The 12,707-nt window shown below is 34.5% G+C and overlaps 1 protein-coding gene across 1 annotated transcript; it reads left to right on the top strand.

Annotated features, from left to right (window-relative positions):
• The first annotated feature begins 9,087 nt into the window (after window positions 1–9,087).
• On the top strand, window positions 9,088–12,245 carry LOC111884063 (proteasome subunit alpha type-4-like). The gene is made up of 2 exons (XM_052766126.1): window positions 9,088–9,222; window positions 11,336–12,245. Exon 2 carries the CDS (start codon window positions 11,336–11,338, stop codon window positions 12,083–12,085), a length of 750 nt encoding a protein of 249 aa, XP_052622086.1. The 5' UTR covers window positions 9,088–9,222; the 3' UTR covers window positions 12,086–12,245.
• Window positions 12,246–12,707: the final 462 nt, after the last annotated feature.

The raw sequence follows: 12,707 nt of genomic DNA on the forward strand, positions 1-12,707 counted from the left end.
TTGTATATATATATATATATATATATATATATATATATATATATATTAAACGTAGTGTCTATACGAAATTCAATTCTTTAGTTGATAGTAGATCAATTAAGAAATGGCGTCCAATGTACCAAGTTCTTCGAATGCAATAAATCCATCTAATGCAGTCTCTCCAACAAATTGTACATCTCCATGGACGACAACAGAGTTGTTGGTCCTAATACAAAGTTGGATTACCATTTACGAGGGTCTACCAGTAGTGGCTCCCCTGAATTGCCTTGTAGGTGATGAATGGTCCCGCCTAATAGCTTTGTTCAACTATCAGGTCGGGCAAGGACATAAACGACTAAAACCTGATATTGTTAGTAAATGGATGGATTTAAAGTTTAAGGTCACATGGTTCAATCGATGCTACAATCATGAGAAAATGCGACGCTCTCAAGCAGATGATGAAGAACTTCTTGAAGATGTGAATGGATATTACCTATGCGAGTTTGATGGACATGATTTCGAGTATACGGACGTTTGGAATCTGGTAAAAGATAAAGCTTTTTTCATGTAGATGAGTATTTTATTTCCAATGTTTTATCTAATATTTGTTAGTCGTAAGAAACCTTATTTTTATGTAGACGACTCTATTGTAATGTCTTCATGTTATTTGTAATGTTTATTTTGTTTGAATGTATGGTTTCGTAACATTTGTTGGTGAATTATGTTTAAAAAATATAAAAGATAATTACAAGATTACATACTACCAGAAGTGACACGATTACATACTAGAAACGATTATTTAATATTAATATATATACAAAGTTCCTAATATCAACTTATATAGTATCCCAAATAACATTTGTCATCTTATTTCTGTAGAGAAATGCAGTTTCTCTACATGTCCTTGAAATCGCCACTGGTACCCTAGAAACAATCATTTCCATAAACATGCATACAAATACTCCACAATCCCCTCTTTCAAGACTATATTCTTGTTGTGGGGCGTCTACAACATCAACAAACTCGACATTTGCATTGTCTCTATGTCCAATGGGGAAATGGTTCCAGTACTCAATGGCATCCAACTCTGAGATAATATTATCTCCAAAACTTTTGAATTCTCCATTAGTTAAGTACGTTGAGAAGTAACCCGCAACTCGTGCTGAATCAAAAATTTCTACTTTCCAAGTATCTAAATGTAGAACCGCCAAAAACCAATGGGCATGCACAACATTTATTACAAATATAACCTGCAAAAAAAATATAAATTAAATACTAGCAATTTCAGTAATATTATATATATATATAATAATAATTATTAAACTTAACTAACCGTATCCACATCCTTCCATTTAGGACAACCTCCAAAACCATCTGCTACATTCCTAAATAAATATGATTTTTCGGGTTCCAAATTGATTCCTTGAGGATATAGAGTCCACCGAGCGTTCGTCGGCCGCCTTTCCATCAACAGGGATCTCCATATAGCAATATGTTGTACATTTTAATATAAAAATGTTAGAATTATTTATATAGATTTTTGTCTAAAAAATAGTTAAAATTTTAATTAAAGGAATGTTACCGTAGAAACTAACCACCCTTTGTCACTAACAGAAAGTAACCTCGCCCAAAAATCCATATCTAGTGGGAGGATATGCAACCTATGTTTAGTGATCAGTTTGGGAGAGATTAAACTCCATTCTTGCCAAAAACTCATCGGACTAGTAGTATAAATACTGTCCAACAAGAGATTGTTTGAAGGAACGTCACTACTCTCTGCATTGACAATGTCCTCATTTGTTTTTTTAGGACTCTCCTTTATTTTTTTTTCTTCCTTGTCTTGCTGATTTTCTTTAATTTTGCTGTCGATTGCACCTAAAAAATCAACATGTTTAATCATTATCAATAATGTAGTATTTTTCTAAAATACCAAGTTTAAGATATGAGTTTTTTACCACTGTGAACGGAGTGCGCTGATACCATGCTGGAGCCCTCTTTCATTGCGGCCTACCAATAGGAGTCACTATTTTTGTGTCATGTTCACCCAAGTCTGGTGACGGCTCCGTAGGTGTAGGCGCAGCTTTCTCCTCCAAACCAGCATAGTCGAATTGCGTATCATGGCAATATGCTTCTTCACCCTCTTCGTTTATCATCTCCTCCTCTTCCTCCTCTTCCTTCTCATCCTCTACAAACCGTTTGTTTGGCTCATCTTTTTCTTTTAATACACGGTCTACTTTAGATGATAATTCAGCCACGACGCCTAGTAGATGCTTCACTAATTCCTTTGTGCTACTCTTCTTCTTCTTTACCACCCTCGTTTCTATTTCAGGCTGTTGCGAGGAAGAAGCATTTGTGGCAGATTCAGTCAAACATGCATCTGACTTGTACATACTTCTACGAGGAGGCGACTGAACAACAGGTGGACTATTTCGAACCGGACTATGTTGCGGTGGAGGAGACTGTTGCTGTGGAGGAGACTCTTCATGGTTAAGAGTCCAATTCACGTATCAAACATAAAAGGGCAACATTCGTTTGCCACCACTTGAATAGGTTGGTTGTTAGGCTGCAAAAATTTAAAATTATAATCAAATTATTACTTTAAAATGAAAATACGTGGAATTTGTAAGTATAAATAATCCTTAATATAAAAAGCATACCACAGACACGTTGATTATTCTACAACAGTTCTCCCAAGATAACGCTGTTTTACTTCTCCAACACCTCATCCTTGGCAATTATGTCGGGATGCGTACATAAAATTTGGTTGCCTCAAGAAACGTCTCCAAAATCTAGATCTATAGAAAGAAGTTGAATGTTATTATCGTATAAAAACAAAACAATGATAAGTAATTAAATTTATTAGAAAATAACCTTAAATGGCAGCATAAAACCAGGAACGGTATACTTGTGTATTTTCTTGGATTCGGGATTGGCCTCCTTGAATTGTCTAAATTCTACTATTTTTTTAAACATTCCACGCATCATCCGCGAAGTATACCTCCAAAGATACGTACCCCATGCAAACCTGCAATATTATTATTATTATTATTATTATTATTATTATTATTATTGTATTCTATTAATACACAATATTTAAATGTAATATCTGTTCCAATCATCTCTATTATCAGCAAGATTGTATATTGCAGCGGGAATGCACGTTTTTACGTCTCGTCCGTGGAGTCCCTTCAACACAAACACTAGCTGGATAAGCATCACAACATCTTCATCTTTAACTTCCAAATATTTAGGAGACATAATGAAGTCTTCCAAATCTTTCAACCGCAAACGTGCATCAGAAATGTCTGGGAACAAACGAGCACGAAGACTTGAATTTGACCGACCTTTTTCGTCATAGAGTAAATCCACATAACGACCAACTTTTAGACCACAAATGAGAATATATTCCGTTTCACCAAATTGCAAATGCCTCCCTTCTATATCAAATAAAAACCTCCCCATTTCAAATACTTCTTGAGTCCTTACTTCGTACAACATCATCAGATGCACAAGTAACGGATCACCATGTGGGATATGCATCCCTAAAAATATTCCAAATGGCGAAGCTTCGAATAATTGTCGTTGTGATTATGTTAGCCGCGGAAAATACTTATTAATGATGGTACCCACCACACCTTTTAAAGTTAAATCAGCTTTTTGATTGAGGTCTAAGTGCTGCAAAACATAATATTTAAATTTAATTTCATATAACAGAAAGATAATTTTTTTTTACAAAATCAGTTTTAAGGTCATTCCGCGGAGAAGCCTCTGCGGATAGACCTCCATCCTCCGCGGAGCCTCTTTTCTATATTTCGTGGAGCATTGCTTCACTCCGCGGAGGGTCCTCCGCGGACTGATATAACCCTCCGTGGAGTGGATCTTCCCCACCACGGAATAAATCTTCCCACCGGAATCCTAAACCCCCCATTTTTTCAGTTCGTATCCCATTTTTTTTCCTATTTATTCAGTTTAATCTCCCTAATCTAATCGGTTTTCAACAATTTCGTAACATATAATACATTAATCGAAATAAGGGAAAGTGACAATTACCCGGGAGCCTAAACCATCGCTCAAAATATTGGGGAGATTCTCCTCCATTACTACTGTCGGAAGTCGATCTTGGTCGCCGGTTTCGTCGTCGGCAATTGTCGGTCGCCGGAGTGTTGTCGGAGAAGCCGGTGGAGATTCGATGCGGAGACTCGTCTTCGTAAACGAGGAATGGGGGACCAGTGGGGGGACCAAAGAGGAGGGTCTGGTTTTGTGAAAAAGATGAATGTGAAATACCAAAATTATCCCTCTCTGCAGAAGTAAATTACAAAAATACCCCTCTCCGCGGAGGTCCGCAGAGGGTCATCCGCAAAATGTATGTCTATAGCTGGAAATGAGATTTTTTGTGACTAAATTTTTAAATTTCCCCCATTTTTTGTCTATAACCGGTATTTTCTCTTTTGAAATATATGGTTGATGGTTAGGTTGATTTAAAACAAAATTTTTACTTAGCATTTTCGGAGGATGTTATATATATATATATATATATATATATATATATATATATATATATATATATATATATATATATATATATATATATATATATATATATATATTGTTAATTAAAAATTTAACTAGAGTTAATTGCTACAATATATTACAATATGGATAAACGTATTTATGTTTATTTATTATTATTATTATTTATTTATTTTGTTGTTGAAAGCACCAGCTAACTACTTAAAATGTATGTTTTATGATTTTACAGAGATTTGGTTATTAGTAATAATATTATAATCAAGTATCTTTTTTAATGTTATTTTAGTATTTATAGTTGTAGAGGAGCCACGGAAAGTCGTTTGGGATGAAAGATAGAATACGTGGAGTGGGAGACAACGGTTTGCTTGCTACGGCGGATAGTCTAGACAAGGATGGTTGCCCCTTTGGCCCTTTGTTTATCTATTTTGTTTTTTTGTACGGGTACACCCGGATCCAATATATATATACATATATGTGCTTTCAGCCTTTCATTCTTATAGTTGCATGTTAGCGTAAACAACTATCATTTAAGATGTGTTTATCTACGATTGGATTTCGTTAACTGCATAAATTTGTTATACCTACATATTTTTAGGTATTTTATATGCTTAGAAGTGTTTGGAATCATAAAATACATCTTTCATTTTGCATGAAAGAAATACATATTAATCTCAATGTTTTTATATATGTGAAAATGTTACTTAAATACGGATGATATCCGATTAAGAACCTATGGGCGACCAATGTGTAAAGTAAAAATAAACCTTTAAAGTATAAACTTTTATATAAGAATTTTCTTTAAGGGGTGAACTAAAAAGCAAATTAAATTAATTAAAAGGGCAAATGGAAATTTATATAGGTTGAAAAGCTATGTAAGTTCTAGAAACCGATTAAGTAAAGAATTTTGGGAGATGAGGTAGATTGTGAAGCATGGAGCATAAATGAAAGCATGAAAGTGTAACTTGGAGTAAAACACTGGATAATCCACAACCTAATTTTTTTAATGTAAACGAGATTGGACCGGTTACTTGTTAGAGATATTTTATTTATAATTTTGAATAAAATGATATATTAATAGATTACCTACATAATTTAGCTAAAATTTGGGCCTTATTTTTGTAGGCCCGACACCCTCTCGGGTTTGATGAAAATACTCTTTGATGATCAAATTAATATATTATTTGAATAGAGAGTGAGAATAGAAATAGAGAAAATTGATTTTTGTGTATGATTTGAGGCGTTTATGAGGTAATATATTATCCTTTTGAGCTTGAGATTGTGGACTTCTTGACTGCACGGATTTTCCTTTGGCTGGAAATCACATGCGGATGGAATACAGATTCGGAGGCTAGTATTTTGTAAGCTTAAAACGATTATTACAAAAATTGTAACAAAGGGTGATAAGAAGTGGGAGTATTGTATGTAGTTTGATGAGTAGTGTTGGATTGTTTAAATCATTTCCCTAATTTATAAACTAGGGACTTAAGGTAAGCCACCAATCATGTATTAAAGTTTGGTCATTTGTGAAATTTAAGTGTGGACTTAGACAACAATAGCTACCCTTATTTTATACAAGTGTTGTAACGTGAAGCGTTTGACAATTGTGATGAAATTTTATGGTTGCCATATCATGGCCACTTTCTGGACACACAATAATCATTTGGGAAATTTGAGTTTGAAACTATACTTATCTCGAGTGAGAACCTTACCTTCTTGAATGGAGAATCGAGTTGAGACCTATGAGAAATTAGGTATGGTTGGGTGTATTTCATACATTGCATCTTGGGTTTCTATTACTTTAATGTTTTGTTATGAAGTCAAATTTGATTTTTGTTATGAAATACGTATTAACGTATAATGGATATACTCATACCTAATGTGTTGTTATTGGCATGTGCCTAGATTAGAAGCAAGGATTATCCAGTTTGGAAGGAATGAAGTCGTTTGAAGCTTTTATAGTTTATGTTTGAAACGATTAGACTATGTATTCCATCTTAGTCTTGTGTGCTACATTATGATAACCCTCTTATATTTTTATCAAAATTGTCTTAGGTTGCGCTAGGGATGTCAATGGGGGCAAACGGGACGGGGATTGCATCCGCCGCCCCTGCCTCCGCCCCCAAAATTTTCCCGTTCCCCCGTCCCCGCTCCCGTCCCCGAATTCCCCTTCTGACCCCGGCCCCCACCCCTGATTGATTTTGGGCTATGTTATTTGGGCTAAAAGAAGTTCTTGTTTGGGTTAAAAGAAATTATTTTTTGGGTAACAAATAGATATTTATAACATAATTTTACATGTTACAAACAACTTAAAAACATGTTTTTTGTAGAATTTTTGTACCTAAAAATCATTTTATTGTTTATTATAATTATATAATTAATATATGTCAATTTATATAATTTATTAACGGGGCCCCCATGGGGGTTTCGGGACGTGACTACCAACCCCCACCCCCGCCCCCGAAATCAAAACGGGGTTTAACCTTACCCCCGTCCCCGATTTTTTTTCAACAAATGCCCCCATACAGGACGGGACCCCCACGGGATCGGGGTCCCACAAGACTTTTTGACACCCCAAGGTTGCGCATAATTTCTTGTTTGGGGCCTCTGCTATCTGAAGTCTTCTTTTAAAACTCAAAGTTTTCAATTTTGTAATATAATTTTATTTAAGTTAATTATATGAGAGGTGTTTCACTATAGATATTTGTTCGGATTAGTGTGTGCCTTGTTCAAAGATAGGTTGACTTTAGGATGTGCCAATGTGGTTTAGATCCGCTTACTATATACTATCCTTTTGTGCAACAATCGATAATTATTATTACCCGTTATATGTTTGTTAGGTTTGACATGCTTATAATAAAAACAATTCAATAATTAAAATGTAATTACTTTTCTCAAATGTTTTACGAAAGCCCCTAAAAAAGGCTGGTCTTTACACCTAAGAACATAATAATTTACCAAAACAAGAAGTTGAGCGTATAACATAAATGTAAAACCTTTTGAAAAAATTCAATATTGAACCTGAACATATACAAGTTTCAGATCGAATATCTTTTATCTCATATAAATGTCAAACCTCAGTCTTCTATGTAAGTATCACAAAGACAATTAGCATCATATATATATATATATATATATATATATATATATATATATATATATATATATATATATATATATATATATATATATAGAGAGAGAGAGAGAGAGAGAGAGATAAAGGTAGTGGGTGTACTGCTATGATATGCATAGGGCCATAGTTTAAGTATTACAAGTTGGAGTTGAAACATTGATAGACTGTGTGTTGATCCGATGGTAGTAAAATGAGTATGTTTTATCTATAGATGAGAAACAATTATTTGTGCCATTTTCTCGCTTTAGCAACACATTTGAACATAACCATGGTCCGAAATGAAATTGGTTGGGATCACGAACAATGATATGATATTACTATGTTTGGCATGGTTTTTCTATACATCAATACGTCCTCATAATGTGGCAGTGATCACGCTTTTCATAAGTATATTTAATAAATGAATTATTTATAGATTCGAAAAAGGAGAATTTCATATATGTCATTGTTAAACAAAAAACTATCATATTTGTCCAACTTAATTTTTTAATATCATATCTACCCTTTATAAACCTTCAAAATATCATATTTGTGCAAATCTTTTTTTACAATATTTTTAATAATTTATAATCATTTTTATATCTTAGAATTATTATAATAATTAGTTAAGCGTATAATAGGAATTTTAAACATGAAAAGTTTTCAATATTGAACACGAACATATAAAAGTTTCGGATCGAATCTCTTCAGAAGGAATATCTTTTATCTCATGTTATCTTGCTTTGCTCTAGTCCTATATGAACTTTCCTTATTGTGTTAGCTACACCCTTCACATGTTTCCAATGATTTACATGGCATCATCACATGATGTGATTATAGGATAAGAAGATCCACATATACCTTATGATTTATTTGGCATTTTCTTTGTCCCATTTTCACTAGAGTTCTTAATTATCCATATGTATCTAAAATATTCGACCATCACCAAAAAAATAAACTATAAATAAAAGGTATTTGTTTACCATAATACAAAACAAGATGTCTAATTTTTGTGGGAAACGACCCAAGTGGATAACAATCTTCATAAGTCATTTTGTTGGCGATATACTTATCCCATCTAACACACATTAATCGAAATGATAATCCATCACACACATTAGCTATAGATGAGACCATTTTTCTCCCTTTAGCAAAGTATGTAAACATAGCCTTGGTGCGAAGTGGAGTTTGTCTTGATCACGAACAATGATACGGAATGAATTCCATTTGACATGGCTTTTTATCAAAGGCTTGTTCCCACAAGTCCACAACGATACATACTCATAGTGTGGCAGTGATCAAGCTTTTTGTAAGTATATTTAATACATTAATTATAAACTGATTAGTCAAACAACAAAGTTTGAAAGCAAAAGGAAGACTCTAAACTATTTTGGGTACAAAGTGAAAATTGTATAAACTTAGGGTGCTTCGACCAAAACCTAAAATTAGAAAAAGAAAAAAAGAAAAAACATAAAAGCGAAGAAAGCTTGGGGAACAATAAAAATTCGGACGTTTTGTTTATATATTCACCCCTCAGTAATCAGTATGCCAATTTCCGATTCTTCAGCTCAATTTAACTTCGCTTCTTCCAAATCCACGTTAAGGTCAGTTCTCGATCTCCTCTGTGTGATTATGTATTCATCGCACCAATTAAATATTGTTCACGATTTGCTTGCCGATTAGGATTTTGGAGGAATGAATCGAATGGATATATTTGCCCTAAGTTCAACCCCGAGTAATTTATTATGTTAATGCGATTGTTTAAGCTCCACCCTACACTTCTTCTACGACGTTTTGAATGTATTCTGGAATTTTATTCAAAACCCTAATTTTTTATATACGTTTGGTGGATTACTGGATTACTGGATTTGCAATTAGTTTAATGTAGGTTTAGTCTCGTTTGGTATTTGTTGGAAACTTCAGGTAAAATGTCATAAGAACATCAACCTGTATATTTGTTTTATTAGAGTTTGATTTCTTGAAAAATTGGGGTTCCTTCTTAAATTACGTTAGTTGAAGATTCATTATCACGTACATGTAGAAGAGGGGTTCATGTCTATGTATTGAACCTGGTTAGGGATTTAAGCCATTTGAAAATTTTCTCAAAATTTTGTAAACCAACAAGATATTCACATAGCAATTTCAGTAATTTCCTTTAATCACAATTTATTAGACTGCTAGAAGCCTATGTAGTCAATTATAACAAAAGGCATACATATTCTAGACATTTGGAATAGACCTCTTTTTGGCCTTTTATTTTTTATGATTGAAATGGATGATAATGAAGGTAGAGGATGAGTTGGATGATGAAATTAGTCTATAAGGTTTAAGCCCTGTTTCTTATTTATCATTAAGTGTAGTCTGGATAACATCTTTAAGGGGGAATGTCTTCTTTTACCTGATTCTCTTTATTAAGTCATTCTATCTACATTAAGTTACTAAGAAACACACTCTTTCTTGCTTATTATTTACATGTAGACTTTGTTATGCTTTTGCATTCTTTCTATTTCTTAAATTTCTGAGACAACTTTCAAATTTGACAGATTCTCTTTTACATTGTGCGAATGAACTATTCTTTTTATAGGGTTAAATGCAAGAAATAGCAGCTTACTTCCATTTATTTGTTTATTATAGCATCCTACTTTCATTTAAAAGTACAATGTTGTAATAAAAATAAATGAAAGTGAGATGCTATAATAAACAAATAAATTGTATTCGTTATTCTTTCTTGCATTTAACCATTTTCTATATTATAGTGATTGAGTAAATTAAAATTCAGGTCCCTGTACTATAGTGCTTTTCACAAAATTTGCCCTGAAAACTTTTCTTTCTACTTTTATCATCCCTGTGTTTTCATTTTGTTTTGAATATGGTCCTCAACGCATAAGTCATGAAGCATGACCATTTTTCCCCTTAGATACTACAATTATCAAAATAAGTTACAATTTTGGTCCCTTTGCCATAGTGGTTTTTACAGCTTTGGTCCCTGAAAGATTCATCTCACTTTTAACTCTCCTTGGTTTCATTTTGCTTTGAATATGGTCCCTAACACATAATAAATGAATATTTTGCCCTTAGATGCTACAATAAACAATTAAGTTACAATTTTGGTCCTGTGTCATAGTGGTTTTTACAGATTTGGTCCCCAAAAGATTTCTCTCACTTTTAAGCTCTCCTTGGTTTCATTTTGCTTTGAATATGGTCCCTAACACATAATAAAATAACTATTTTGCCCCTTAGATGCTACAATAAACAAATAATTTACAACTTTGGTCCCTGTGCCATAGTGGTTTTTACAGATTTAGTCCTCAAACGATTTATCTCACATTCAAGCTCCCTTTGGTTTCATTTTGTTTTAAACATTGTCCCCCAACACATAATAAAATGACTGTTTTGCCCCTTAGATGCTACAACAACCAAAATAAGTTACAACTTTGGTCCCTGTTCATATTGGTTCTTACAGATTTAGTCCCCAAATGATTTATCTCACATTCAAGCTCCCTTTGGTTTCATTTTGTTTTAAGCATTGTCCCCCAACACATAATAAAATGACTGTTTTGCCCCTTAGATGCTACAACAACCAAAATAAGTTACAACTTTGGTCCCTGTTCATATTGGTTCTTACAGATTTGGTCCCCAAAAGATTTATCTCACTTTTAACCTCATGGTCCCTACCACATAACACATGTACTAAAATGACTATTTTACCATTAACAGATGTCTCGAAGGTACGACAGCCGAACAACCATCTTCTCCCCGGAAGGCCGCCTCTACCAAGTGGAATACGCGATGGAAGCCATCGGAAACGCGGGGTCCGCCATCGGAATCCTTTCAAAAGACGGTGTCGTCCTCGTGGGAGAAAAAAAAGTAACCTCAAAACTCCTCCAAACCTCCACCTCCACCGAGAAAATGTACAAAATCGACGACCACGTCGCCTGTGCAGTCGCCGGAATCATGTCGGACGCCAACATCCTCATCAACACCGCCCGTGTTGCCGCCCAACGCTACACCTTCTCCTACCAAACCCCAATGCCAGTCGAACAGCTCGTCCAATCACTATGCGACACCAAACAAGGCTACACTCAATTTGGCGGCCTCCGCCCTTTCGGGGTGTCGTTTCTGTTCGCAGGGTGGGATAAGAACTACGGGTTTCAGCTTTACATGAGTGACCCTAGCGGGAACTATGGCGGTTGGAAGGCGGCGGCGGTTGGGGCGAACAATCAGGCGGCTCAGTCCATGTTGAAGCAGGATTATAAGGAGGAGATTAGTCGGGAGGAGGCGGTGCAGCTGGCGCTAAAGGTGTTGAGTAAGACAATGGATAGTACGAGTTTGACGGCTGAGAAGTTGGAGTTGGCGGAGGTGTTTTTGGATGATGGTGGGAAGGTGAAGTATCAGGTTTGTTCGCCGGAAAATCTTGGGAAGATGTTGGTTAAGTATGGTGTCACTCAAGCTCTGGTGGATGCCTAAAATGTGAGCCACGTGGCATTGAGATTCTGTTCTTTGGTTGTAGACTTGTTTGGATTATTATGTTTTTAAGTTGGATGTTTGGTTATAAAGCTTGTGGTAAGATGTTAATTTGATGTTGAAACGAAAAAAAGTTTATGATTTGATGTTTTTATCGGTTTAATTATTTTGTTGGTTATGTGGTGCTTAAAATGATCATTGATTTTCTCTTGTAAATGTAATCTAGAAAAATGGGCTTTTTAAGGGTAATAAAAAGGTTAAATGATTTTAGTTGCTATAAAAAAACCACATGGGCTTGGTAGGGGTCATAAAAAGGTATATGATTTAATTGCAATAAAAACAATTGGTTGTGTAAATGAACAAAAATTGTGTAACAAACAACATACAAATCACCTCTATAATGAAAAATCAACCTAGCATACGAAGTTACATTATTTTATTTTTATTTTTCCCAAAAGTTATGACTCCGCCAAAGGTACATTGCCACTACATGTCTTTCACAAAAAGGAAAAATGTATATTGCTATTTATTGTATTTACCCTAACAAGGGCCTAATTATAAGTAATAGCAACGTATTTTTGATTTTTTTTTTCCTATCAATCGGGAGGCAGGGGTGTGTAGTACT

Source organism: Lactuca sativa, chromosome 8 (genome assembly GCF_002870075.4).
Source record: "Lactuca sativa cultivar Salinas chromosome 8, Lsat_Salinas_v11, whole genome shotgun sequence".
Lineage (NCBI taxonomy): Eukaryota > Viridiplantae > Streptophyta > Magnoliopsida > Asterales > Asteraceae > Lactuca > Lactuca sativa.

Bases quoted from the DNA above. Each gene is read 5' to 3' on its own strand.
- LOC111884063 (XM_052766126.1), top strand. From the start codon at position 11,336: ATGTCTCGAAGGTACGACAGCCGAACAACCATCTTCTCCCCGGAAGGC.